The sequence below is a fragment of the Bos mutus genome, chromosome 1 (assembly GCF_027580195.1).
Source record: "Bos mutus isolate GX-2022 chromosome 1, NWIPB_WYAK_1.1, whole genome shotgun sequence".
Lineage (NCBI taxonomy): Eukaryota > Metazoa > Chordata > Mammalia > Artiodactyla > Bovidae > Bos > Bos mutus.
In genome coordinates this window covers 55,042,184-55,067,512 of record NC_091617.1, presented here as the reverse complement: position 1 = coordinate 55,067,512, position 25,329 = coordinate 55,042,184, and the positions used below count along the sequence as shown (strand labels likewise).

At 34.4% G+C, this 25,329-nt stretch overlaps 1 protein-coding gene across 5 annotated transcripts in view; it reads right to left on the bottom strand.

Annotated features, from left to right (window-relative positions):
• Positions 1 to 25,329, bottom strand: part of NECTIN3 (nectin cell adhesion molecule 3) — a 304,770-nt gene that overhangs the window by 238,742 nt on the left and 40,699 nt on the right. For all 5 annotated transcript variants that reach the window (XM_070368935.1, XM_070368925.1, XM_070368916.1 and 2 more), the window contains exons 2-5: positions 19,574 to 19,915; positions 11,500 to 11,796; positions 8,031 to 8,148; positions 1,728 to 1,879 (exon numbers count right to left, since the gene is read on the bottom strand). In XM_070368935.1, the coding sequence (XP_070225036.1) occupies positions 1,728 to 1,879; positions 8,031 to 8,148; positions 11,500 to 11,796; positions 19,574 to 19,915 (909 nt within the window). The remainder of the gene's footprint in view (positions 1 to 1,727; positions 1,880 to 8,030; positions 8,149 to 11,499; positions 11,797 to 19,573; positions 19,916 to 25,329) is intronic.

The window sequence follows — 25,329 nt, the reverse complement described above, 5'->3', positions numbered from 1 at the left end:
ACAAGTGATCCTCCCAATCCAGCGATCGAACCCACATCTCTTATGTCTCCTGCATTAGCAGGCGTGTTCTTTACCACTAGTGGCACCATTGAAGCCCCCATAAGGAGTTAATGGTCACTAATAGACAGTGGGACACACAAGTAACCAGTACTGGGAAATGGACCCAGAATACCAATGATATAAATTTGGCAAATCACCAATTGATAAGATGCTAAAATTGAGCCTTGATATTTAAAAGATTACCAAATTGGAATACATTGAGCCTAGGATTTATAAGTAATATTCCATACCAAATTTTGTACAACAGAAATAATAAGTATGCAGTCCTTAGGTAACTACATTTTAAATATGGATTTCCTGTGGCTTCAAAGTTCTTTTCTAACAAAAAACCTCTATGGGAAGAAAAGTAGACTAATATACTAATACATTTATATCAAAGCACTGCTACTGGCAGGAAAGACTAGGTAGAGATGCACAAAACTCTAATCTGATACATGCAAGAAAAAAAAAAAAAACTTGTGTCCCTACCATGTGCCAGGCACTAAGTGCTAAGAATACAATAATAAAGCAAATACACATTGTTTAAATATGAAGAAAGATAATAGGTAAACAGGTAAGTATACAACTACAAACTGTGATAAATACCATGCAAAATAATATGGGGAACTGTTCTTAGATTAAGAGATCACAGAGCACAAAGAATGTGACATTAATGCAAGCTTAAAATTTCTCTAAAATCATGCAAAAGAATCTGAAAAAGAATATATATATGTACATATATAAAACTGAATCACTTTGCTGTACACCCAAAACATGTAAATTAAGTATAGTTCAATTTTAAAAAATTTAGTTTTAGACTGAACAGAGATAAAACTCTTAATATCTATTATCAAATTACTATACAAACCTATATTTCTCAAGGTTCTCTTCCTTTTTCCTCTCATTTTCCATTTGTTAGAATAAAGATTACTACATTCTTATAGTCAAGAAGGAGATGCTTAAAATATTTATATCATCTTTATAAATAAGCATTCCACTGATAATTTATTTATAGCCACACCCAGGAAAAATATAGTTTTAGCTCCAACTATGTTTTGTAAAAACCCAAATTTATACTCAAACTGATGAAAACATTCACAGCGAAACAAATGAAATGCATAAAATCTAAGTTCTTAGTGGCTTATGGACCAACCAGAAAAAACATCTTAAATTTTATTTCATCGGCACATTTTCAGTAGCATGCCCACTTCACCTCTTAGTAACTCAATAAGGCATAATCTCATATTGAGTGACGATGATATTTAATAAGAAAGGTCATCAAAATGGATATTTTATTTATTAAAGACACTTGTGTGCAGAATAGCTGCCAAAAGCAAACAAAAAAATCCACTATTCATTTTTGGTATAAATACAAAAGAATCTAGAAAGGTACAGACTATATGCAATATTATAACTAAAAAATCAGCTATATGCATAGGTCTTAAAACGTATATGAAGTTACTGTGTAGACATTTTGACAATTTTTAAGTCATGGAATGCTACTTTATTATATGAATTTCAGGTAGAGTTACTTTATCACATCTCTTTTAGATTATTTGGAAAACCTCACACTGAGGAATATGTATCTTCACAAGTACAAATTACTGCCTCCATCATAGTGCTATTGTTATCACTGTTGTTATAGAAATAATCTACATAATTCATTTTGTGAGTAGATAGTAACTTACCTGAAATATAGATGACCTTTTGATCACTTCTTTGGCCAAGCGAATTGGTCACTTTACAGACATAAACACCAGAATAATTGAAAGTCAGTGGATGGACAAAATGAAGAGTATTGTCTGAAGCCAATAAACCATCAGGCCACTGTCCATCTAACCTAGATTTTAAAAAGCATGAAATTGAATACCTTCAGATTCTATTCACTGACACAACTATTTAAGTAAGATATTACACTTTCCAGTTGTTAGAGAAAGAATCAGCATCCTTTAGGTAAAATTCACTATGAAATAAAAGCATGTAAGTTATGAATTTTCATTTTAGTAGAGATGAACCAACAGATAAAGAACACCCATTTAAACACCCATTCTTTCAAAATATCAATTCATATAAGTGAAGCTAGGCTAACATATTAGAGGGAATAGGAGAGGAGAGAAAAAATTATTGATTTTTAAAGAATTATATTCAGAAAACTGGAAAATTAGAAGTATTTAAAAACATACCCATAGTCTTAAAAGAATTAAAATAATTCTCAGTGAATTATGAATCCATACATGATGTATCTATAATTTTCATAGTGAAAGTCATCATTTTAGCACATGTTAATATTTTAGCACCTCTGTAACATATTTAAAGAGTAACATTTAATATTGAGCAAATAAATTTATACTGCACTATATTCCAAAGATGGTTAACTTCTAAAGCACCAAGGGTCTTCTTACAAAATAATTTTATTCATAAAGTAGGTATCTGTGACAGTAAAAACCAAGGCACCTTTGCTATCAATAATAACTCTTTTAAAATGATTTTTATACTAATTAGGCTAGAAGGTTCTATCTGGTGTACACATTACTCTATGAAGTATAATAGGAATAAAATTTCAATGTAAGAACTCTAAAGCTATTCATTGCAATGGAACTAAATGTAAACTGTTTTACATCTTTTTTCCATGTTAGGGTATATCCCACTGTGGAGGGAGGAGGAACCAATTAAGTCTTTATTTTGAAAGTGTTTTTTCAGCCCATAAATTATTTTTATTAAGATAAGAGGATAAAAAGTGAAGTAAACCCAGGTACTCAACTAGTACTATAGTTTGAGTTAAGCAGATTTTCAAAAAGTTCATTTACTCATTCACTCAGTCATCCATTATTTAAATTATTAAGAACTTAACCATCTACCATACTCTGCTCTGCTAGTGTTGCTGAAATGCACAAGTAAGAAAGATTCGGTCCTTGTTTTCCGTGATCTAAGCACATTAGTAGACCAACTAATTACAAAGGGAGTAAGAACAAAGAACATTGAAAAGGTACAAAGAAACAAATCAACACTAGAGACAGGATTTTGTTCTGTGATCCAAACAATCAATAAAACCTTTTAGAGTTGCTATGACTTAATTTAGCACTGAAGGGTAAAGGTAATATTCTTAAATTATTTAAAAAACAAAAACTTCCTATCTTCTTCTTAAGAGGACCTTGGAAAGAACACTTTTACAAACATCAGCTTTCAAAAGGTGAACTCTTTCTCTAGGTACAAGAATGAATATGAAGTCTAGGTATCTTACCAATTAGCTCTGTACTTTGGGCCCTAAATTCTAATCCCTTTAATTCTGAGAAATATAAAAATGGCTTATAATCCTTTAAAAGTGCTTATTCAAATAAGCTAGAAAAATATAAATACCATATTAAACTCACAACAAAGGACAAGCTAAACACCTTACAGGCTCTTGTACCTACACTACATGGTTTAGATTGATCAGCTTTACCCTCACAAAAACTCTATGGAGTACTATTATCAATGAGGAAACAAAGGATTAGAAAGGTTAAATGATTTATTCAAACAACTGCTCCAAGTACAGACACTAGAATGAGAACTCAGAAGTGTATGACTTTCAGAAATACCCTGTCACACATCTTTTTTTTTTTTTTTTTAACTTTACAATATTGTATTGGTTTTGCCATATATCAAAATGAATCTGCCACAGGTATACATGTGTTCCCCATCCTGAACCCTCCTCCCTCCTCCCTCCCCATACCATCCCTCTGGGTCGTCCCAGTGCACCAGGCCCTATCACACAACTTAACCAATGCCTGCTTCCCACTTTGAAGAAAATGTAAACAGAAGGCCTTCACTACTTTTAAACTTTATCTTTCCTTAAAGACAACAGGTTAACCAAATATATTCTTTTTCTGATCCCACAAAATACCACCTAAAACAGGAGCAAAGGAATAAAAAAACTATTAAAGACCAACAAAGAGAAAGAGAAAAGGAGGCAGAATTCATCATACAAGATGTATCAAAAACTTTTAGAAGACAGAAAATAGATAGGGAAAACAATACATGCATTAAGCCAGTGTTTCCCAGACAGAAGACAGATAAAAAGACAGAAGTGATTCTGTCTCCAGGGGACATATCTTGTATACCTTGAAACAGTTTTGGTGGTCATAGCTGAGAGTAGGGGAAAGTGTGTGCTACTGACTCTAGAGAAGCAAGGCCAGGGATGCCACTAAAATATCCTAATAGTCCACAAGACTGCCTCCAACAACAAAGATTTATCGAGCCCAAAATGTCAGGAGTGACAAGGGTGAAAAGCTCTGCTTTTGGCTGAAGGAGTCCTTGCAGGAGGCACATGAATAAGAATGCAGCCAATTTGGCCCAAAGAAGCCGAAGATCCAGAGTCTGACCCACTGTACTGCAGAAGGCCAGTAAGGCAGAGGGCGAAAAATAGGAGATTAGTTGAAAGTTGAAAAAACAAAACAACAGAGTCCACTCAACTCTGCACGGATACCAGGTATTCATGCTTTAGGCAAAATAATGAAGGTTAATTCATGAAAAAAAGAACTCCACTCTTCAATAAGTGGTATCTAAAGCTTCTCCAGGGAAATAACCTCCTCTATAGTAGAATCTACCCAATAAGTACTCCCCACTATAGAGTTTCCACTCAGCATTTTAATGCATCACTGTGAAATGAATGGACAACTGAGAAAATCAAGAAATATCTACAAAATAAGACCAAACAACAACAACAAAAGAACCTGGAAGAAAAAAGAAACAATATATAAGAAACAGAAAAACTCTGCTAAGGAAATAACTCTAGTATCCCAATTTAGAAACCAGAAGATACATCCATAAAAGATGAAAAGGATGCTATGAAAAACAACAAAGAATAAGAAAACACTCTCAGAAACATTGAAAATATCTCAAAAAGAAAATTTTCAATCAATGGTGGGAAAAAATCAAAGAAATCTTGGGAGAACAACAAAAATTATTTGAAAACTGAAAAAGAAAGACTGTTTAGTATACAATAAATAGGAATTCTAGTATGAGCAAACAGAAAAAAAAAAAAGTAGGGGAAATGACCCAAACAATGAAGGAAGAAAAAAAGAGAGAGAGAGACAAGAAAAGAAGAATTCACAGGTAACAGATAAAATTGTCTAGATTGAAAAGGTGGGGTTGTTGTTGCGGGGGGGTGGAGGGGGGTGGGGGGATGGGTGGAAGTTGCAAATACTGAGAAATAAGAATGAAATCTCAGCAGAACAGTCTGAAATTTCACAAATAAAGATAATTAAGGCTTGTCAGTAAACTACACAAGTAAAAAGAAGGAATAATTAACCTCAGGAAAAACAAACAGCTTTAAAAAATAAAGCAGAATTCTAGTATACTACTTCAGTTCAGTTCAGTCGCTCAGTCATGTCCGACTCTTTGCGACCCCATGAACTGCAGCTCGCCAGGCCTCCCTGTCCATCACCAACTCCCGGAGTTCATTCAGACTCACGGCCATCCAGTCAGTGATGCCATCCAGCCATCTCATCCTCTGTCGTCCCCTTCTCCTCTTGCCCCCAATCCCTCACAGCATCATAGTCTTTTCCAATGAGTCAACTCTTTGCATGAGGTGGCCAAAGTACTGGAGTTTCAGCTTTAGCATCATTCCTTCCAAAGAAATCCCAGGGCTGATCTCCTTCAGAACGGACTGGTTGGATCTCCTTGCAGTCCAAGGGACTCTCAAGAGTCTTCTCCAACACCACAGCTCAAAAGAATCAATTCTTCGGCGCTCAGCTTTCTTCACAGTCCAACTCTCACATCCATACATGACCACAGGAAAAACCATAGCCTTGACCAGACAGACCTTTGTTGGCAAAGTAATGTCTCTGCTTTTGAATATGCTATATAGGTTGGTCATAACTTTCCTTCCAAGGAGTAAGCGTCCTTTAATTTCATGGCTGCAGTCACCATCTGCAGTGATTTTAGAGCCCAGAAAAATAAAGTCTGACACTGTTTCCACTGTTTCCCCATCTATTTCCCATGAAGTGATGGGACTGGATGCCATGATCTTCGTTTTCTGAATGTTGAGCTTTAAGCCAACTTTTTCACTCTCCTCTTTCACTTTCATCAAGAGGCTTTTGAGTTCCTCTTCACTTTCTGCCATAAGGGTGGTGTCAAATGCATATCTGAGGTTATTGATATTTCTCCTGGCAATCTTGATTCCAGCTTGTGTTTCTTCCAGTCCAGCGTTTCTCATGATGTATTCTGCATAGAAGTTCAATAAGCAGGGTGACAATATACTACCTTGACTACTCCTTTTCCTATTTGGAACCAGTCTGTTGTTCCATGTCCAGTTCTAACTGTTGCTTCCTGACCTGCATACAGATTTCTCAAGAGGCAGGTCAGGTGGTCTGGTATTCCCATCTCTTTCAGAATTTTCCACAGTTTATTGTGATCCACACAGTCAAAGGCTTTGGCATAGTCAAGAAAGCAAAAATAGATGTTTTTCTGGAACTCTCTTGCTTTTTCCATGATCCAGCGGATGTTGGCAATTTGATCTCTGGTTCCTCTGCCTTTTCTAAAACCAGCCTGAACATCAGGAAGTTCACGGTTCACGTATTGCTGAAGCCTGGCTTGGAGAATTTTGAGCATTACTTTACTAGCATGTGAAATGAGTGCAGTTGTGTGGTAGTGTGAGCATTCTTTGGCATTGCCTTTCTTTGGGATTGGAATGAAAACTGACCTTTTCCAGTCCTGTGGCCACTGCTGAGTTTTCCAAATTTGCTGGCATATTGAGTGCAGCACTTTCACAGTATCATCTTTCAGGATTTGGAATAGCTCAACTGGAATTCCATCACCTCCACTAGCTTTGTTTGTAGTGATGCTTTCTAAGGCCCACTTGACTTCATATTCTAGGATGTCTGGCTCTAGATGAGTGATCACACCATCATGATTATCTGGGTCGTGACGATCTTTTTTGTACAGTTCTTCTGTGTATTTTTGCCATCTCTTCTTAATATTTTCTGCTGCTGTTAGGTCCATACCATTTCTGTCCTTTATTGTGCCCATCTTTGCATGAAATGTTCCCCTGGTATCTCTAATTTTCTTGAAGAGATCTCTAGTCTTTCCCATTCTGTTGTTTTCCTCTATTTCTTTGCATTGATCGCTGAGGAAGGCTTTCTCATCTCTTCTTGCTATTCTTTGGAACTCTGCATTCAGATGTTTATATCTTTCCTTTTCTCCTTTGCTTTTTGCTTCTCTTCTTTTCACAGCTATTTGTAAGGCCTCCCCAGAGAGCCATTTTGCTTTTTTGTATTTCTTTTCCATGGGGATGGTCTTGATCCCTGTCTCCTGTACAATGTCACGAACCTCTGTCCATAGTTCATCAGGCACTCTATCTATCAGATCTAGGCCCTTAAATCTATTTCTCACTTCCACTGTATAATCATAAGGGATTTGATTTAGGTCATACGTGAATGGTCTAGTATACTACTCAGTTCTCAGTAAATAATATTTATCTATTATAGGGAGGCAATGATTACACAATTTAAAGGCTGCTTAATGTCACTGCAGAAGTTGGTGTTGGACAGGGAGGTCTGGTGTGCTGCAATTCATGGGGTCACAAAGAGTCAGACATGACTGAGCGACTGAACTGAACTGAACTGAATGTCACTGAGACTAGCTTAATTTCACTGGGATGACAAAGGGCAGGAATATGTATATGGGTATGTTTGTGAAGAGGTAGATATAAAACTAAATTTTCATTTTCATAATAAGCCAATAGACAGTGTTAAAAATTAGTAGTTTAAGAAGTAAGTTTAAGACCTATGATGATAAGTGCCAGGAGGAATTACTAAAGTTGCCAAGGTAGCCCCTGAGAAACAGAATTGAGGAGACTGGAAGGCGGGGAGAGGTGAAACACAAAAACACGTGCAAGATTTCCAGCTATTACGGTCACTGTATATTACATTGATAAAAACAAGTTCAAATATGCACTGAAGAACACTTCTGACTTTTAAATAATTCCTCTTTAGAACTATCAACATTATTACCTGCTCCACACGGATTTGAAGGGTGGTGGATTTGCATCAGCATTACATTTGAGATTAACACCTTTTCTTCCTACGAACCAGTTTCCATCATAGCCTGTTACTGAAACCTCAGGAGCATCTATAAAATAAATGCATTATTCAGCAGATTATCTTTTGTAAACAATAGATGCAATATACAATGATAAAGTATTAACAACTTTATAACTTTAGAAGCTGTGTACTTTCCTTCACTCATACACATAAGAAATAAGGAATATAGTATTCAATCCCAAGTGGCTCAGTAAAGCAGGAGACAGGTGTTCGATTACGAGATCGGAAAGATCCCCTGGGAAAGGAAATGGCAACCCACTGCAGTATTTTTGCCTGGAAAACCTACCTCATGGACAGAGGAGCCCAGCAGGCTATAGTCCATGGGGTTGCAAAGAGTCAGACATGACTCAGCAATTGAACAACAAACTCAATAAATTCTGGGTAACTAAAATAAATGAATGAGTAGACAATAAGCACCAAACACTAGACAACTATAAGCATGTTCTAGTTGTTCTGGACACAATGTAAGAATATTCATAAACTTATAATCACCAAAAGCAAAATATGAGCCCTATTATGAAATATACAGAAGTATATAAACAAAGAAAATACAATAATTTGATGAGAGATGGCATTTAGGCACAAAGTCACTACCTAAAACTGTCTTTAAAGAAATGTTTAATGTGAAAGGAAATATGCCCTAAGAGATATCAATTATAAAAAATTATAAAATATATTATAATATTCATACATTTAATTAATATAAGTTTTATATTACAGTATTATGTTAAAATTAATATTATATATTAAGATAAATTATAATTAATATAATAATATCATACACTTAATATCCATAGGGCATGAGAGATATGACAAACTTTCTAAGACTATAATTACAACTAAAATAAATTTTCTGAGGCCTCAACTGTTCCAAAACGTGAACTTTTATCCATTTAATGTATCCAAAGGTCTTTTATTACGTACTATATAATTAAATGAGTAATTATCTACATCTAAACTTTCAAACTGTGAATTCCAATACTAATCATTCACTGAACCATTATTCGTTTAGCTCCTATTAAGTGACAGGCACTGTTTTAGATATTTAGTATAGATATTCTGTATTTATAATACTTATATTCTAATGGTAACAGGGAAGATAACATTTTTAAAAATTTAACGAAAATCCATTATGAGGGCTAACAAGGAAAAATATAGAATGATATGAGAGAAGGTAAAGAAATGATACTTAAGTATGGTGCAGAGACCCTCCAACCTTCTGTGAGGTACACAAGTAAACTAGACAAAAAGCAGGCCAGACGGGAAGTTAGAGAAACCAGGTCAATCTTTTAACTACGCAGGGAAGCCTGAAGTCAAGTAAGGTTTACAAAAAACAGTGGTAAAAAGTTAAACTTCTTCAAACTAAGGTACAATTACCTTAATAATTTTAAAAGGCCTGCCTCATAAATACCAAGAATTAACATTTTTTTCTAATTTAAAATTGGTAGTAATTAATGTTGCTGAAAGAACAGTACAGATATCTGTGTGTTTATTTTCAACGAAGGATAAGATAGATATTAAAGTATCCTCAAAGAATACCTCTAAATTTTGAGATATGAATTTTGCATGTAAGATTTTATCTCCTCAAACTTTGTTTACATGTTTTATAGGGCCTAATTAACAACAGCAAGAAAGAATAAGAATATTTTAGGTGTAGGCCAATAAGTCTAAGCCATAAAGTCTTACATCAGGAGAAATATTTTTATATTTTAAAATTGCATTTAAGCAAACAAAAAATAATAGTATACATAATTGATGAAAATTTCAGTCATTATTAGACACAGGGAAGAGAAAATACATATGAGAAAAATATTAATGGACTTACAACTGAATCTAAATTTTATAAGAAAAAAGAAAAACTTAAAAGTATGTACAAGATAGAAAAATGAGGAGAAAAGAAGGTACAGCCAGCCATCTTTATGGGTTCAGCTTCTGTGGATTCAACCAACTATAAATGAAAAATATTCAGGAAAAAAAAATTCTAGAAAAGTTCAAAAATAAAAACTTGAATTTGCTGCATATCAGCAATTATTTACATAGTATTTACATTGAATTTAAAGCTATTTACATAACATTTACATTGCAGTATGTATTATAAGCAATCTACAGATGATTTAAAGAACATAGGAGGATATGTATAGATTACATGCAAATATATGCCATTTTATATAAAGGATTGGAGCATGCCTGGATTTTGGCATAAGCAGGAGTCTTGTAACCAACCCTTCATGGATACTGACAAATTACAACGAGAAGGGACTACTACTAGGACTGTATTTGCACTCAAGAATACAATGAATGGTAATAAAATCCACATAAGATAGCTCCTCAAGTTTAACTCTATAAATGTTGAAAAAGATCCTTACAATTTTCAAAACAATCACACGAAGTGTAATGAATATGTGTAAATTAAAATTCCATGCATGTCGTATCAAAAAAACAAAACAACAAAAAAACAGAACATCTCCTTCAAAAACCTATCTAGATTTATGATCTGTGCATGGATGGAAATGACACAAGAACCCAGAGACTTTTCATAATTTTATCTTTAACCTACTTAACTTTCATTATCTTTACTATAAGCTATCTGTATTTCTCTTGCTCAAATTTTAAAGTGCTACACAAAGAATATATAAAAAGCGAGAAACTTTATAAAAGGGGAAAGTATATACACATATGTATCATATATATATGATATCCACATATATATATATGATATCCATCTATATATATATATATATATATATATCTCACATAAATACACACATAAGAGAGCATCTCTTAGGAAAAAAAAAAGCAGCACAGGATGGGCCAGCTTTTAACTTTATCTAAGATTACTATTATCCCAACGATCACTTTACTGTTTTACCTTTATGAGGATCTTAGAATTTCTGTCATCAACAAAATGTGACTACAAATAATATTAAAAGAACAAATTTTCCAGCTAATTAAAATGCATCTAGGAAATTAAAAATTCTTACTGAAAATATCATGGGTAGCATCCATAAAAATGAACAGCTAAATTAATTGGATTGGAGAAGCAGCTGTTTTTCTCCAAGTACTGAACATTCTGAGGTACAAATGTGCACAATTTACCCAAGTCTAGCCTATTTTAAGGTCTAAAAAAGACAAGGCTAAATAATTTTAAGTTAGACAGCAACTTTAATCATTGTCTTTACAAACTGACAATAATATTCTGGTTAAACGAAATTTCCATAAAAATATTTTTTTTAATTAAGAAAAAATGTCAACAAGGAAAATCTACAACAATATAGGAATACTACATATTCAAACTAAACACAATTTGATACAGAATTATGTTAGAGGAATAAAATTAAAACACATAATGTTTAAAAAGCAAACACTATCATTTACTTACACTGTATATCTAATATGAAGGAATATCGGATGTCCTTTTCCAAGGCTGGATGTTTTACAACACAAGTAATTCTCCTTCCTTTGGCAAATCTGGTAGGAAAGAGCTTGTATTGGCTGACAATTGTTGCTGTTTCATTTGGAAAAGAAGTTGTAGTGGATTCCATTTCTCCAAGATCACCTTCCCAATCAATATGTGCAACTGGTTTTCCAGTGGCTGCGATACAAATGGCTGCTACTGTTTCATTTCCTCCATCAATTAAAGAATCTGGCCCTTTTATCAGGCTCACAGTAGGTTCAACTGTTTAAATTTTAAAAAATTAGTTACATTTCAATTAAGAGCATATTTACTCCTTCCAAGCCACATCTAGCCACATTTCATAAACTTAAGGACAACTGAATATAAGATACACACACACTAAATGCCAACACCAAATGGATTCTTAGAACAAGAGAAGATTGAGTCAGGCCAATCTAGAAGCAAGACTTTATATAACCATCACAAAGATAGTTCTCCCTGCCCTGATAGAGATACACCTTTTTTTATCGGGACAAATGAGTTTCTTCCAAAGTTAACATATAAAAAAAAATCTGCAAACTTAATCATAATTTCCATTAGGAGATTCAAGGTACTATTATTCTGAAATGAAAAATAAAAAAGCAGTTTTAATATATAATGCTTCAAGCTGTGGCAAAAATGTTTATATTTAAATTACAACTGTTAAAATATATAGCATTAACAGTTATGCTTACTGAAATGTACATGCTACCTACCTTTATCTGATATAAGAAAGATCCTCAGCAGAAGTAACCTTAGTGTGAGATCCTTTTAATCTACCCTCCACATACATGCTAGCAGTCTCTTCAGATTTTCCAGTAAATTTAATATGCTCCTTTCTGTATAAATTCCTTAGTACTCACTTCATGTGTTCTTTGGCTCCAGCCTATAGTTTACTGTGTCCATTAAGTTTTTAACCTAAAAGACTTATTTCCAAAATTTTTAATTGGGTCATTTTTAAAATATATTTTTGTCTCAATTTTCTGTTCCTGAGGTTTATTCATGTAGGATCATTTAGCCTTCAATTATTATTTTGCAATTCTTTGTTTTACTTTTAGATCATTTAGATTTGCATACAATTGTATCAATAATTAGTCTTAACTACTGTATGGTTCATTTACTGTTGAATATTGGTGCTGCTTCCTCTTTGGAAAAAAACGATTTTTTAAGAAACATTTTCACTCATGTATCTTGGTATATTTTTAAAAATGTTTCTCTAGTTTTTCTCTTGCTTCTATGTTTATTTCCAACTTTACCAAGTAAGGCCAAAAAGCTTTCCAAAGTACCAATTTACTCTCAGTCTTAGCACTCTGACTGGTCCCAACATACCCACTACAGTTGATACTGTCAGACTTTTCAGTCTCTGACAATCTTGTAAGTATATAACAGCATATAATAGAGACCCTGTTTTTAATTTCTCAGTTATAAATGACACTAAGAATCTTGTCTTGTTCATGAGCCATTTTGGATTTTTCTGAAAATACCTATTAAAGTCCTTTTTTTTTTTTTTTTACTGATTGGGGAGAGTCCATTTCTGATTATATGTGCAATATCTTCTACCATTTAGGGCTTCTCTCTTTATAGTGTGTTTTGATGAGCAGAAGTTTTTAATTCAAATGTATAAAATTCATCAGTTAACTGTTTTTTATATACAGGCACACCTCACTCCATTGTGCTTCACAGATATTGCATTATTCACAAATTGAAGACTTCTGGTAACCCTGTATTGAGCAAATCTATTAGCATCATTTTTCCAACAGCATTTTCTCACTTCCTATCTCTTTGTCATATTTTGGTAATTCTCAGAATATTTCAAGCTTTTTCATTATTATTATATTTGTTATGATGATCTGTAATCTTGGATGTTACTACTGTAAAAAGATTAAAACTGGCTGAAGACTCAGATGATGGTAAGTATTTTTTAGCAATACAATGATTTTTTACCTAAATTATATACATTGTTAAGACAATGCTATTGCACACTTAACAGACTACAGTGTAGTATAAACATAATCTTTATAACACTGTGAAACCAAAAAATTCATGTGACTGTTTTACTGTGATATTTACTTTATTGGTCTGGAACCGAACCCACGTTATCTCCGAGATATGCTTGTACTAAGAATTACCTCTGTACTTCGAGGACAAATTACTATGTGAGATAAATATATATATAAATACTTATATACACACACACATATACATTATATATACATATACATTATATATATATACATAGACATTATACACATAAACACACATACATACATATATGGGCTTTGCTGGTGGCTCAGATGGTAAAAAATCTGCCTGCAATGAAGACCTGGGTTCAGTCTCTGGATGGAGAAGAGTCCCTGGAGAAGGGAATTCTCCAGGTTTCTTGCCTGGAGAATCCCATGGACAGAGGAGCCTGACAGGCTATATATATATATAGTCCATGCAGGCACAGAGATGGACACGACTGACAGTTTCTTATTCTCTGCAGAAATTCAATAGATTGACCTATCCCTTCAAATGGTAAGCACTGTTTAATAGTCTATGTCAGATAATTCCAACACCTTACACAGGTCTTTTTCTCTTCTTTTTGCACTGGGTGCTTCTGGGGTCTTCTTTACTTATATGCCTGGTCATTCAAGCAGATCATATGCTTGAATTTGAATAATTAAGGTAGAAATAATTTGAGGCTTAGAATACAGTACCTTTCTTCCAGAAAGGATCTTTCTTTTCTTCTGCTAAGCTAGCTTCTAAGAACACTATCCAGCCCAGGGTCTCAATTTCAGATTACTCAAGTGATATAAACCAAGCCTCAAAGTCTGTAATAAGGCTAGTTTACTGTGGGTGAACTACTCTTCTGAAAATGTTAAGTCGTTGGGTACCAGGAGAATATAAGAAAAGTTATTAGATATCCCATCTTGAGCAGACATACACTTAGGTATTTGTCTCTCTCACTTCTCAAGGCTCTCAAAATCTTAGTTCATCATCTTAGGTATCTCTTCTGAATTGTTGAATGTCCTCAAGGTTGAATACAGATTTCAGCTTTCAGAGCTAGGTTTATTTCTATGTTTCTACTTTTTCTTAGATTTTAGTGTATATTCCTTACTATATTATTATTTCTTTGAAGTTTTCAATGGTTTTTAATGTTTCACGTGCCCATCCCCCAACCATGGCAGAGTCAGTGTGAATAACCTGTGCCATCAATAGAGGTTTTTATCTTTGAGGAAATATAAAAATTATTTTAAAGTTAATTTTAAATTATATTATTTGTTTCTTCTGAAGGGACTCAAACCCCTGGTTGTAGACTACAATGGCTTTCTAAAGTTACTTTTCTCGTATTTCCCAACATTTTAGTTAGCTTCTCTGCACTTCGTCCCTGGAGGTTTCGCTGTCACTCCCTCTCCTACCCAGTGCCCTCTATACTCTGATTTGTAGGAATATGACGTTTTCCCAGCCCTATATTAACACCAGGATTGTTAAGACCACTTCTTTCTGCTGGTTCTTTCCCCCATCTCCAAAGTGTCTTCCACATGTACACAGCAAGTTCTAAACCAAAGACTTCAGAGGGCCCTTCTGTAGGTCTCTAAAGCACACACATTCTTTCTTTTGGATACTCCCTTTCTACTTTCTGCTCCACAAATTCTAAACATCTGTCCAATCCATCTCTTAAGCTCAGTGAGACCAGTATTCTTTACTTGAAGCCCTTGTCACTGAGTTGCCACTGGAGACTGATTAAAGAGGAGGCTGGAGCAACTGCATAATTCTTGCCTATCTTTCTTCTTTCAGGGATCATAATCCTATCATGCCTATTGCCCAATGACTAAAAACTAGTTGGTTAGTTTTCTTGTTAGAGAGAGAAAGGGTAAATCCAATCCCTGTTACTCCATTATGTCTGGCAGTAGAAGTTTTTTTTTTTTTTTTTAATTATTATTACAAAAGTATTACTAAAAATTAGAAAAAAAAAAAAAAAGAAAAATATCCACAACTATAATATACTAATATAGTCATTATCATATACTTCCACTTCTTTCTCTTTATTTTTGTTTCCAGTGTCTATATAGATGTAATCATGGTATTCCTACAGTTTTTTGGCTCATTTTATTTTCAAGCAGCAACACTTCTATTAACTACAATTTTAATCACTATATAATATCTCATATATCAAGAAGAAGCAATCAATTATACAATAACTCTTCTCCTATGGGACATTTGTTGTTCAATTTTCTTAAAAGTGTTTTGCTATATTACATTCCCTTATTCAGGTCTATTACTATCATTCCTTTGAAACTCTAATGTCACTAACTCTGCCTAATCTACACACTCAATGCTTTTCTTTGTCTATTTTCTTTGACTGACTTGGTAGAAATCTGATACTTAGAGCAGTTCTTCCCAATCAGTTCCAAAAGAATTAAGTTCTAATGCCTTCAGGTATCTGCTCTAAGTAATAGATTAACTTCTGGGATATGCATTTAGAATGATAGTAGCTATGTGCCAACCATGCATGCTAGGTCGCTTCAGTCGTGTCCAACTGTGACACTAGACTGTAGCCCACCGGGCTCCTCTGTCCATGGGATTCTCCAGGCAAGAACACTGGAGTGGGTTGTCATGCCCTCCTTCATGGGATCTTTCTAGCCCAGGAATTGAACCTGCATCTCTCATGTCTGCTGCATTGGCAGGTGGGCTCTTTACTGCCAGCGCCACCTGAGAAGTTGGATGTGCCAACCACAGGAGCACTGAAAAAAATGGGTCACTGAAATCATTTCTGTAGGGCTTGATTCTCACCGTGGGAAAAATGTGCTAGAGCAATCTTAAAAGCTTTATCTTCTCTTGATATAAATAATATTACTTTAACAGTTTTTTGCAAAGCTATGTTTTTGAATTGTTCATCTCTATTTCTTCTAATCCCTGCCCTAATAAAACTTCCGTTACTTTCTGTATGTCTCTTAAAAACTTTTATCTGATAAACATTACTACCTGAATGATCCCTAATTTTATTCACTTTTGATACAAAATGTGGTATCATTTGTCTATGTATCCTCCAACTCAGTAAGCCAAAGGTTGAATTCATCATCTCATCCTCCCAATCCCCAACTTGATTTTCATGCAGACATGCCAATTTAAATTAATGGCAACATAATTTACTCAACCACTAAGGCTCAAAACCTGTTACTGTTCAAACCTTCTTGGTTTCTTATATATAGTCAGTTACAATGTTCTGTTAGTTTCTCCTTCCTAATAGCTCCCTTCTTCACTCAAGTGGCATAAATTAGAAAATTAACGTCAAGCTTTCATGGCCTCCTATCTTAGGCATTATGATTTCAGGACTCTTCATTGTAATCCATCAAAAACACCTGACTGATCTTCCTAAATGACAACTTTCATCACATTACTTACAAATCAAGTCTATGAGTTAGACACTCCTCTAAGCAAGGTGAGAAGATGGTCAAAGTAGTGTTTTTCAAACTTTACCTACTGTGCATAAAAATTACTTGGGGACCTTGCTATAATAGATTTATCATTCAACAAGTCTGGGGAGGATCTGAATTCTGTATTTCTAACAATCTCCCAAATGATACCACTGCTGCTGGCTCATGAATCACACTTTAAACAACAAGAATCTGGGACTTCCCTGGTGGTACAGTGGTTACAGCTATACACTTTTCACTAAAGGCATGGGTTCAATTCCTGGTCAGAGAACTAAGATCCCATGTGTCACGTGGTACAGTCAAAAATAATAAAAAATAAAATAAATAAACAGAAAGAACTTGAGAATAAGAGACGGGAGAAATACAACATCCTCAGTTTGCATTTCAACTAATATAAGGTTCAAATTCCCAATCTTGATATTCGAGTTACTTTAAAGTGGTCCTACTCTACATTTCTAGCCTTTAATTCTTGACTTTATATAAATCCTTTGAACAATCAACAGATTATTCAGTGGTCCCTCAGAGGACACTTGGCAATGCTGGGAGACATTCTAACTTGGCACAACTTCTAAGGAACTGCTACTAGTATCTAGTGGGTAGATGGCATGAAGGCTGCTGAACAGTCTGTAATGGACAGGACAGTTTACCCCAGCAAAAATTTCCAGGCCCAAACTTCAACAATGCCATGGTGAAGAAACTCTGCCCTAATGTATGTTGTTTTCTGCTTCCTTGCATTGGCTCACTTATTCCCCCTCTGTATGTTTACACCATTCAAGGACTGGCTCAACTATTTTTCAACAAAACATTTCTGAACTAGAGTTAACTTAGCTATTTCCATACCCTACTTAAATAACAGTGTATTATTGCTATATGCCAGAAACTCTTATAAGCTTTACGGATACAAAGTCAAATTTTAAAGTGCACAGTTGCAGTCCACCACAGGTTTATAGTGAAAAAGACATAGTGCTAAATTAACTGCTGCAACAAAGATGAGCTCAAGATACAATGGCAAAAGAGCAAAATAAAATCCCTATCAAGCAGCAGAGGGCTAGATATTTTTAAAATGGCTACCAAAAGGATGTAGTTTGATGAGTAACAGTTAAATAGAAGAAATGCAGGAAGAAAAAGACAGGAGGGGAAAGGTGGCAATCTCTTGACAAGAGAGGCATAACAAAAAATACATATAAAAACATAAGTGTTAACATATCACAAATAGTTCATTATGATTATAAAATTCGGGCTGTTGGGAGAAGTAGAGCAAGGAATGGAATAGATGAAATTAGAGAAGCAGACACAGGTAAAATCATGACTGGTCTTATACTTTAAATAATCCTGAGTTTTAAACCACTGAATGTTTATTAATTTAGGAAGGATTACTAAAATTTAAAGTAAAAAATCTTATTCTCATGAGTTCTCTCTTCTACATACAAACTATCTTTTTTTCTTGACACTTATTTTTTTTTAAATTTTTTACCCCAATGGTTTGCACTTGACTTTTTAGATATTAATACCTTGTCTTCCAGTTAAAACTGTTCTCAAAAGTATCAATTTTGTAAACCTAAGTTATATTTTCCCCACAGCCCTTAGGACAGGGTCTTAAACACAAAGTCTTCAAATATTTAATTTTATTTTTATTTTTAAATAGTTTTTCTCAACATGAAAAAATATATAACAAATTTGGACAAAATTTCTTTCCTGAACTTCAGAGATCCTGAAATCACACCATTAAATATTAGAGGCTGTGTAACTGTTTGGTTCTCTTGAAGCAGACAGTGAGATCAAGTGAGGAGTGCAACAAGTTTATAAAGGAGAAAAGATAAGGAGGATTGAGTAGGGAAAGCTATTAGCAGACCTAACATCCCTGACAGGCAAACAGGTGGATTCAGAGCAAAGACCATCCATTAAAGGCGTTCCACTTTAGGTGGAAATGGCTAAGGTTGCTAGTAGTCCTTGGTCCTCATACTAGTATTCTATGAGTACTCACCAGCTATTCCAGATTGGTTTACCTTTCACTGCGGGTGGCTACTTTAATACTAATAAGCTCTTTCTAAAGTTCACCATAAATTTTAACAGTTATCACACAGTAAAAGGCAGAAGATCCTTCAATGGAAGCAACAGCCCATGATTCAAATAGCTACACAAATCCACAACAGCAGAAATAAAAATCTGATTTGAAAAACAAACATAAGACATCAATGGCTCTAAGACCACAGTCATTAAAACAAAATGGAAAAGCTTAAAGATGATAATTTAATTAAAGGTTGAAGTTTGAGGGGAAATAAACATCAAAGAATATTAGCACTTAGTATTATAAATAAAAAACATTAGCACTTAGCATTGTAAATAAAAAACAATCTTTCCTGAACAAAGTAAAATAGCTATGAACTACACAGCATTATACGGACAGGTAGATAGGGACAAGATTTTGTTTAAACAGAGTCTAGAATCAGAGTTTTATGACAGAAATTGAAAAATCATATTTGAATTCTTTCATTTAAAATTTACATTTATATGTAATTTCAAGCATTTTAAGTTTTTGAAAATATTTTTACTATAATCCTCACCACTACCACCAAAATATACAATTCAAGTACACGTACCTAATACAGTTACAGTTGTAGAGGACTCAGCATTTCCAAGTGGGAATGTAACAGCTTTGCATATGTATTTTCCAGAATCAGAGAATCCTATGTTATGTAGAGTAATTGTTGCATCATTAATTGAATAGTTTTTAAACAAGACTCTTCCCTGATATTCTCCTTGAACAGAGAATCCATGTTGAGGATGATGAACTGCAACAGTCTGTGAACTTTTGCCATGTATCTTCTCCCATGAAATTTGTGTTATAGTTTCATTTACTTCAATTAAACACTTCAACGAAACATTCTTTCCCCATACTGCTGTGACATGTGGCTCCACAATAATTGGTCCAGCTAAGGCACCTAAGGAAAATAGAAAAGCATAGTTCTTAAAAATGAATCTAAGTTATGCTAACATATGATCAAATTCCCTCCCTTCCTGTTTTCTACACACACACACATAGACACTAATGACTGAGTAAACAGGAAGAACTGAAAAGAGTTAGATGCTTCCAGGGCTGGATTTAAGACCCAAAGAATGCTTCTTAAATGAATCAAATAATCACCTATATGTGTTGCACTGGATAAAGCACTACACTGGGCCAACAGTAAGCTTAGGTCCTTCCTAAGAAGGTCCTTCCCCAGTCAAGCCACTAGGTAAGGTCCCAGCCCTAGCTGACACCCTGACTGTAGCCTAGTGAGAGACTCTGAAACAAAGAACTCAGCTGAGTCATGCTTGGATTCCTGACCCAAAGAAACTGACATATAATAAAAGTATGCTGTTTTAAAACTACCAAACTTTAGGATATTTTGTTACTCAGTGACAGATAACCAAATCCTAAAAGTATCTTCCTTCGGAGGGTTTCTCTACCAAAAATCTGTATAAAACACACTGGTAAATACAGATCAACTGCCAGAAAACATAAATCAAAAAAAACCCAAACAAACATATAAACGTGAAATCAAAATTTTCTATCTCATAAATCAAATTTATGTTTTTCAAGAAAACATAAAAACGAAAGTTAAAATCATCTAACTTCACCCTTATGATACTGATTCCTTCCTAAAAGCAATGGGCCAAATATAAATCATTTTACGAAACACAGGATTAATGCTCATTAATACTAAATTCAAGCAAGACACTCTTCACTAACAAGTATATTAGAACATTTATAGCAAATACATTGGGGGTATCATTTAAAAGATGATTAAGAAAAATGTTTAAACATGTTCAAACGGCTCTAAACAACAATAAAAACTTAATACAATATTTCCATGAACTTTTTTTTGAAGAAAAAAACAAACAAACCACAAATGAATACATTAAATAGATAATAGAGTTAACTTTCTTATCCAAGAGATGACTGAGGATATTACAGAAAAGGACTGACAATTCACACTGATCATACTTAACAGCTATGGAAGAAAAGTTGTCTTTTTTTTAACCACTCCACCAAAAAAAAAAATCAAGTCCAAAAAATGTACTTTCAACCATATGATAATTACAAAGCTTTTAAAATTTAATGTAATTAGTATAAAACATGAAAATATTCAAACGTATTTTAGCAAGATATCATAAGCCTAATACTAAACCTGAAGATACACAAATGAAAAAGCAATTTATAAATATTAAAAATTTCATATAATATTATAAAATAACATATAGCTCTGTATTTAAAGAAAAAGACACAATGATTAAGTAAGATATTAAAAAATGTAAGGAATTTTTAGACTTTTATCACATTGAAAGGTCACATGGCTTTCTCATTGGAAGCCAAAAGGATATTTAATAGAATTTAATGTTCATTATCTGGATTTTTAAAAAGTTAACAATTGAAAAAAGAATTCTTAATAATACATTCTTCTAAATCAATGGACATCACAATGCTAAAATTAAAGGAGGGGCATGTTATTAAGGAACGATGAAGACAAGACGGTACACTATCATCATCATTCAACTTAGAATGGAAATTCTCATGCAATGAGACAAGAAAAGGAAACAGGGATGAATAGAAAAAGAACACACAAAATTATTATCTTGAAAATCTATTATTAGAAAAACTGAAGAAGGCCAAGGAAACCACTATTAGAACAAATAACATAGCTGCTTATAAAGAATGCAAACTGTATACAAAATATATATTCAACATGTTATAATATATGATAATCTTTACAAATTTACTGTAGAAAAAAACAGTATTAGTAAAAATATTAATATTTAAACTACTTAAATAATGTTGTAAAGAACCTGCAGACCTGAGCAACTGACCTGCATAATTGGAAGACATGTCATAGTCATGAGAAGGAAAATATAATGCTACATAGATGGCAAATCTCCCCATATTAGCACACAAATTCAATGTAACTGCAATGAAAACCATGACATACATACACACAACTGCACAGTAAGGAGGGGGTTGATACTAAAGTAAAAATAATAAAAAGCTTAGTATCTTAAAGCAACTTAAAATATATAAACAGATCAACATATATAATGGCATATGGTATGTAATATGTTCTATGAATGTAAATAATGAATTAGTGAAGATATGATGAAAGGACAAGAGCTAAATATTTGGAAACAGAGATCCCTGCTTTACATTAAACACACATACACACACAAAACCAAATGGAATGAAGATCTAAATGCAAAAAAATTAGTCACATATGCTATATATACTGACAATAATTTTTTGTATGTTCTGAAGATAAACATTAGTTACTGTAAGGAGTGAAATTACTAAAGACTAAAGAAATAACTTTTAGTTGTCACTTTGTGTTCTTCTTTGATGTCAGAATCACTTACAATAAGTAATGTTCATAATAAAAGCAAATAAACATATTCATCCTCCTCAGGTAGAGATACAGAAGGCATAGGATAATGGAATGAATGTTTGTGTCCCTCCAAAATATATATATTGAATACTAACTGGAGGTGGGGCCTCTTGGGATAATGATATTTGTATGAAGGCAGGCCCACATGCTGGCATTAGTGTCCTCATTTAAAAAGAGGAAGAGAGAAAAGAGCTCTCTCTTTCTGTCTACCCTGACAAAGCAAGAAGGTGGCTGTCTACAAGTCAGGAAAGGGTCTTCAACAGGAACTGAATCTGCTCACACCTTGATCTTGGATTTATCAAACTCTAGAACTTTGAGAAATAAAAGTCAGATATTTAAGTCAACCAGTCTATAGTGTTTTTTATAGCAGGCTCACCTGACAAAGACATCAAAATAAACTGGAAAGGATAGCGCTAAGGATATCTCCTTACAACCTTAAGAATAATGGCTTATGGGGTAGCAATGTTCACACAGAATAGACAAACGACAAAGAGGATATCATATAATGACAAAAGAGTCAATCCAAGAAGCAGATATAACATTTGTAAACATATGTGTACCTAATAGAGATCTCTTCAAGAAAATTAGAGATACCAAGGGAATATTTCATGCAAAGATGGGCTCAATAAAGGACAGAAATGGTATGGACCTAACAGAACCAGAAGATATTAAGAAGAGGTGGCAAGAATACACAGAAAAACTGCACAAAAAAGATCTTCATGACCCAGATAATCACAAAGGTGTGATCACTCACACTCACCTACAGCCAGACATCCTGGAATGTGAAGTCAGGTGGGCCTTAGGAAGCATCACTATGAACAAAGCTAGTGGAGGTGATGGAATTCCAGTTGAGCTCTTTCAAATCTTAAAAGATGATACTGTGAAAGTGCTGCACTCAATATGCCAGCACATTTGGAAAACTCAGCAGTGGCCACAGGACTGGAAAGGTCAGTTTGCATTCTAATCCTAAAGAAAGGCAATGTCAGAGAATGCTCAAACTACCACACAATTGCACTCATCTCACACACTAGTCAAGTAATGCTCAAAATTCTCCAAGCCAGGCTTCAGCAACATGAACTGTGAAATTCCAGATGTTCAAGCTGGTTTTAGAAAAGGCAGAGGAACCAGAGATCAAATTGCCAACATCCGCTGGATCATGGAAAAAGCAAGAGAGTTCCAGAAAAACATCTATTTCTGCTTTCTTGACTATGCCAAAGCCTTTGACTGTGTGGATCACAATAAACTTTGATCCACAAATCTGAAGGAGATGGGAATACCAGACCACCTGACCTGCCTCTTGAGAAACCTGTATACAGGTCAGGAAGCAACAGTTAGAACTGGACATGGAACAACAGACTGGATCCAAATAGGAAAAGGAATACGTCAAGGCTGTATATTGTCACCCTGCTTATTTAACTTATATGCAGAGTGCATCATGAGAAACGCTGGGCTGGAAGAAGCACAAGCTGGAATCAAGATTGCTGGGAGAAATATCAATAACCTCAGATATGCAGATGACACCATCCTTATGGCAGAAAGTGAAGAAGAATTAAAAAGCCTCTTGATGAAAGTGAAAGAGGAGAGTGAAAAAGTTGGCTTAAAGCTCAACATTCAGAACACTAAGATCATGGCATCTGGTCCCATCACTCCATAGGAAATAGATGGGGAAACAGTGGCTGACTTTATTTTTCTGGGCTCCAAAATCACTGCAGATGGTGACTGCAGCCATGAAATTAAAAGACGCTTGGTCCTTGGAAGGAAAGTTATGACCAACCTAGATAGCATATTAAAAAGCAGAGACATTATTTTGCCAACAAAGGTCCATCTAGTCAAGGCTATGGTTTTTCCAGTAGTCATGTATGGATGTGAGAGTTAGACTATAAAGAAAGCTGAGCGCCCAAGAATTGATGCTTTTGAACTGTGGTGTTGGAGAAGACTCTTGAGAGTCCCTTGGACTGCAAGGAGATCCAACCAGTTCATCCTAAAAGAGATCAGTCCTGGGTGTTCACTGGAGGGACTGATGTTGAAGCTGAAACTCCAATACTCTGGCCATCTGACGTGGAGAGCTGACTCATTTGAAAAGACCCTGATGCTGGGAAAGATGAGAGCTGAAGGAGAAGGGGATGGCAGAAGATGAGGTGGTTGGATGGCATCACCAACACAATGGACTCCGGGAGACGGTGATGGACAGGAAGGCCTTGTGTGCTGTGGTTCATCAGGTTTCAAAGAGTCGGACATGAGTGAGTGACTGAACTGAACTGAATAGATGAGTACCTAAATATATAAAGCAAATAATAATAGACATAAAGGAAAGAATTGACAATAATATGGTAATAGTAGAGGACTATAATGCTCTACTTCTATCAGTGGATAAATCATCCAGACAGAAAACCAATAAGGAAATACTGGTCTAAAATGCAGACAAGATGGACTTAATAAGTATCTACAGAATAGTTATCTCATCCAAAGCAGCAAAATACACATTCTTTTAAAATGCATATGGAACTTTCTGCAGGACAGGTCACATGCTAGGCCACAAAAATATCTCAATAAATTCAACAAATTGAAATTATATCAAGCATCCTTTCTAACCACAATGGTATGAAACCAGAAATTAATTATGGGAATAAAAATGAAAAAATAGAAATGTGGACACTAAACAATATGCTATTAAAAACAAAACAAAAAATGCATCTATGAAGAAATCAAAGAAGAAATTAAAAAAGAAATACCTTGAGACAAATGAAAATAGAAACACAACTTTCCCACATCTATGGGACACAATAAAAGCAGTTCCAAGAGGGAAGTTTATAGATATGTAAGTCTACCTCAAGAAACAAAAAATCACAAACAACATAACTTTCCACCTAAAGGAATTAAAAAAGAACAAAGCCCAAAGGTAGTAGGAGGGAAATCATAAAAATCAGAGCAGAAATAAGTAA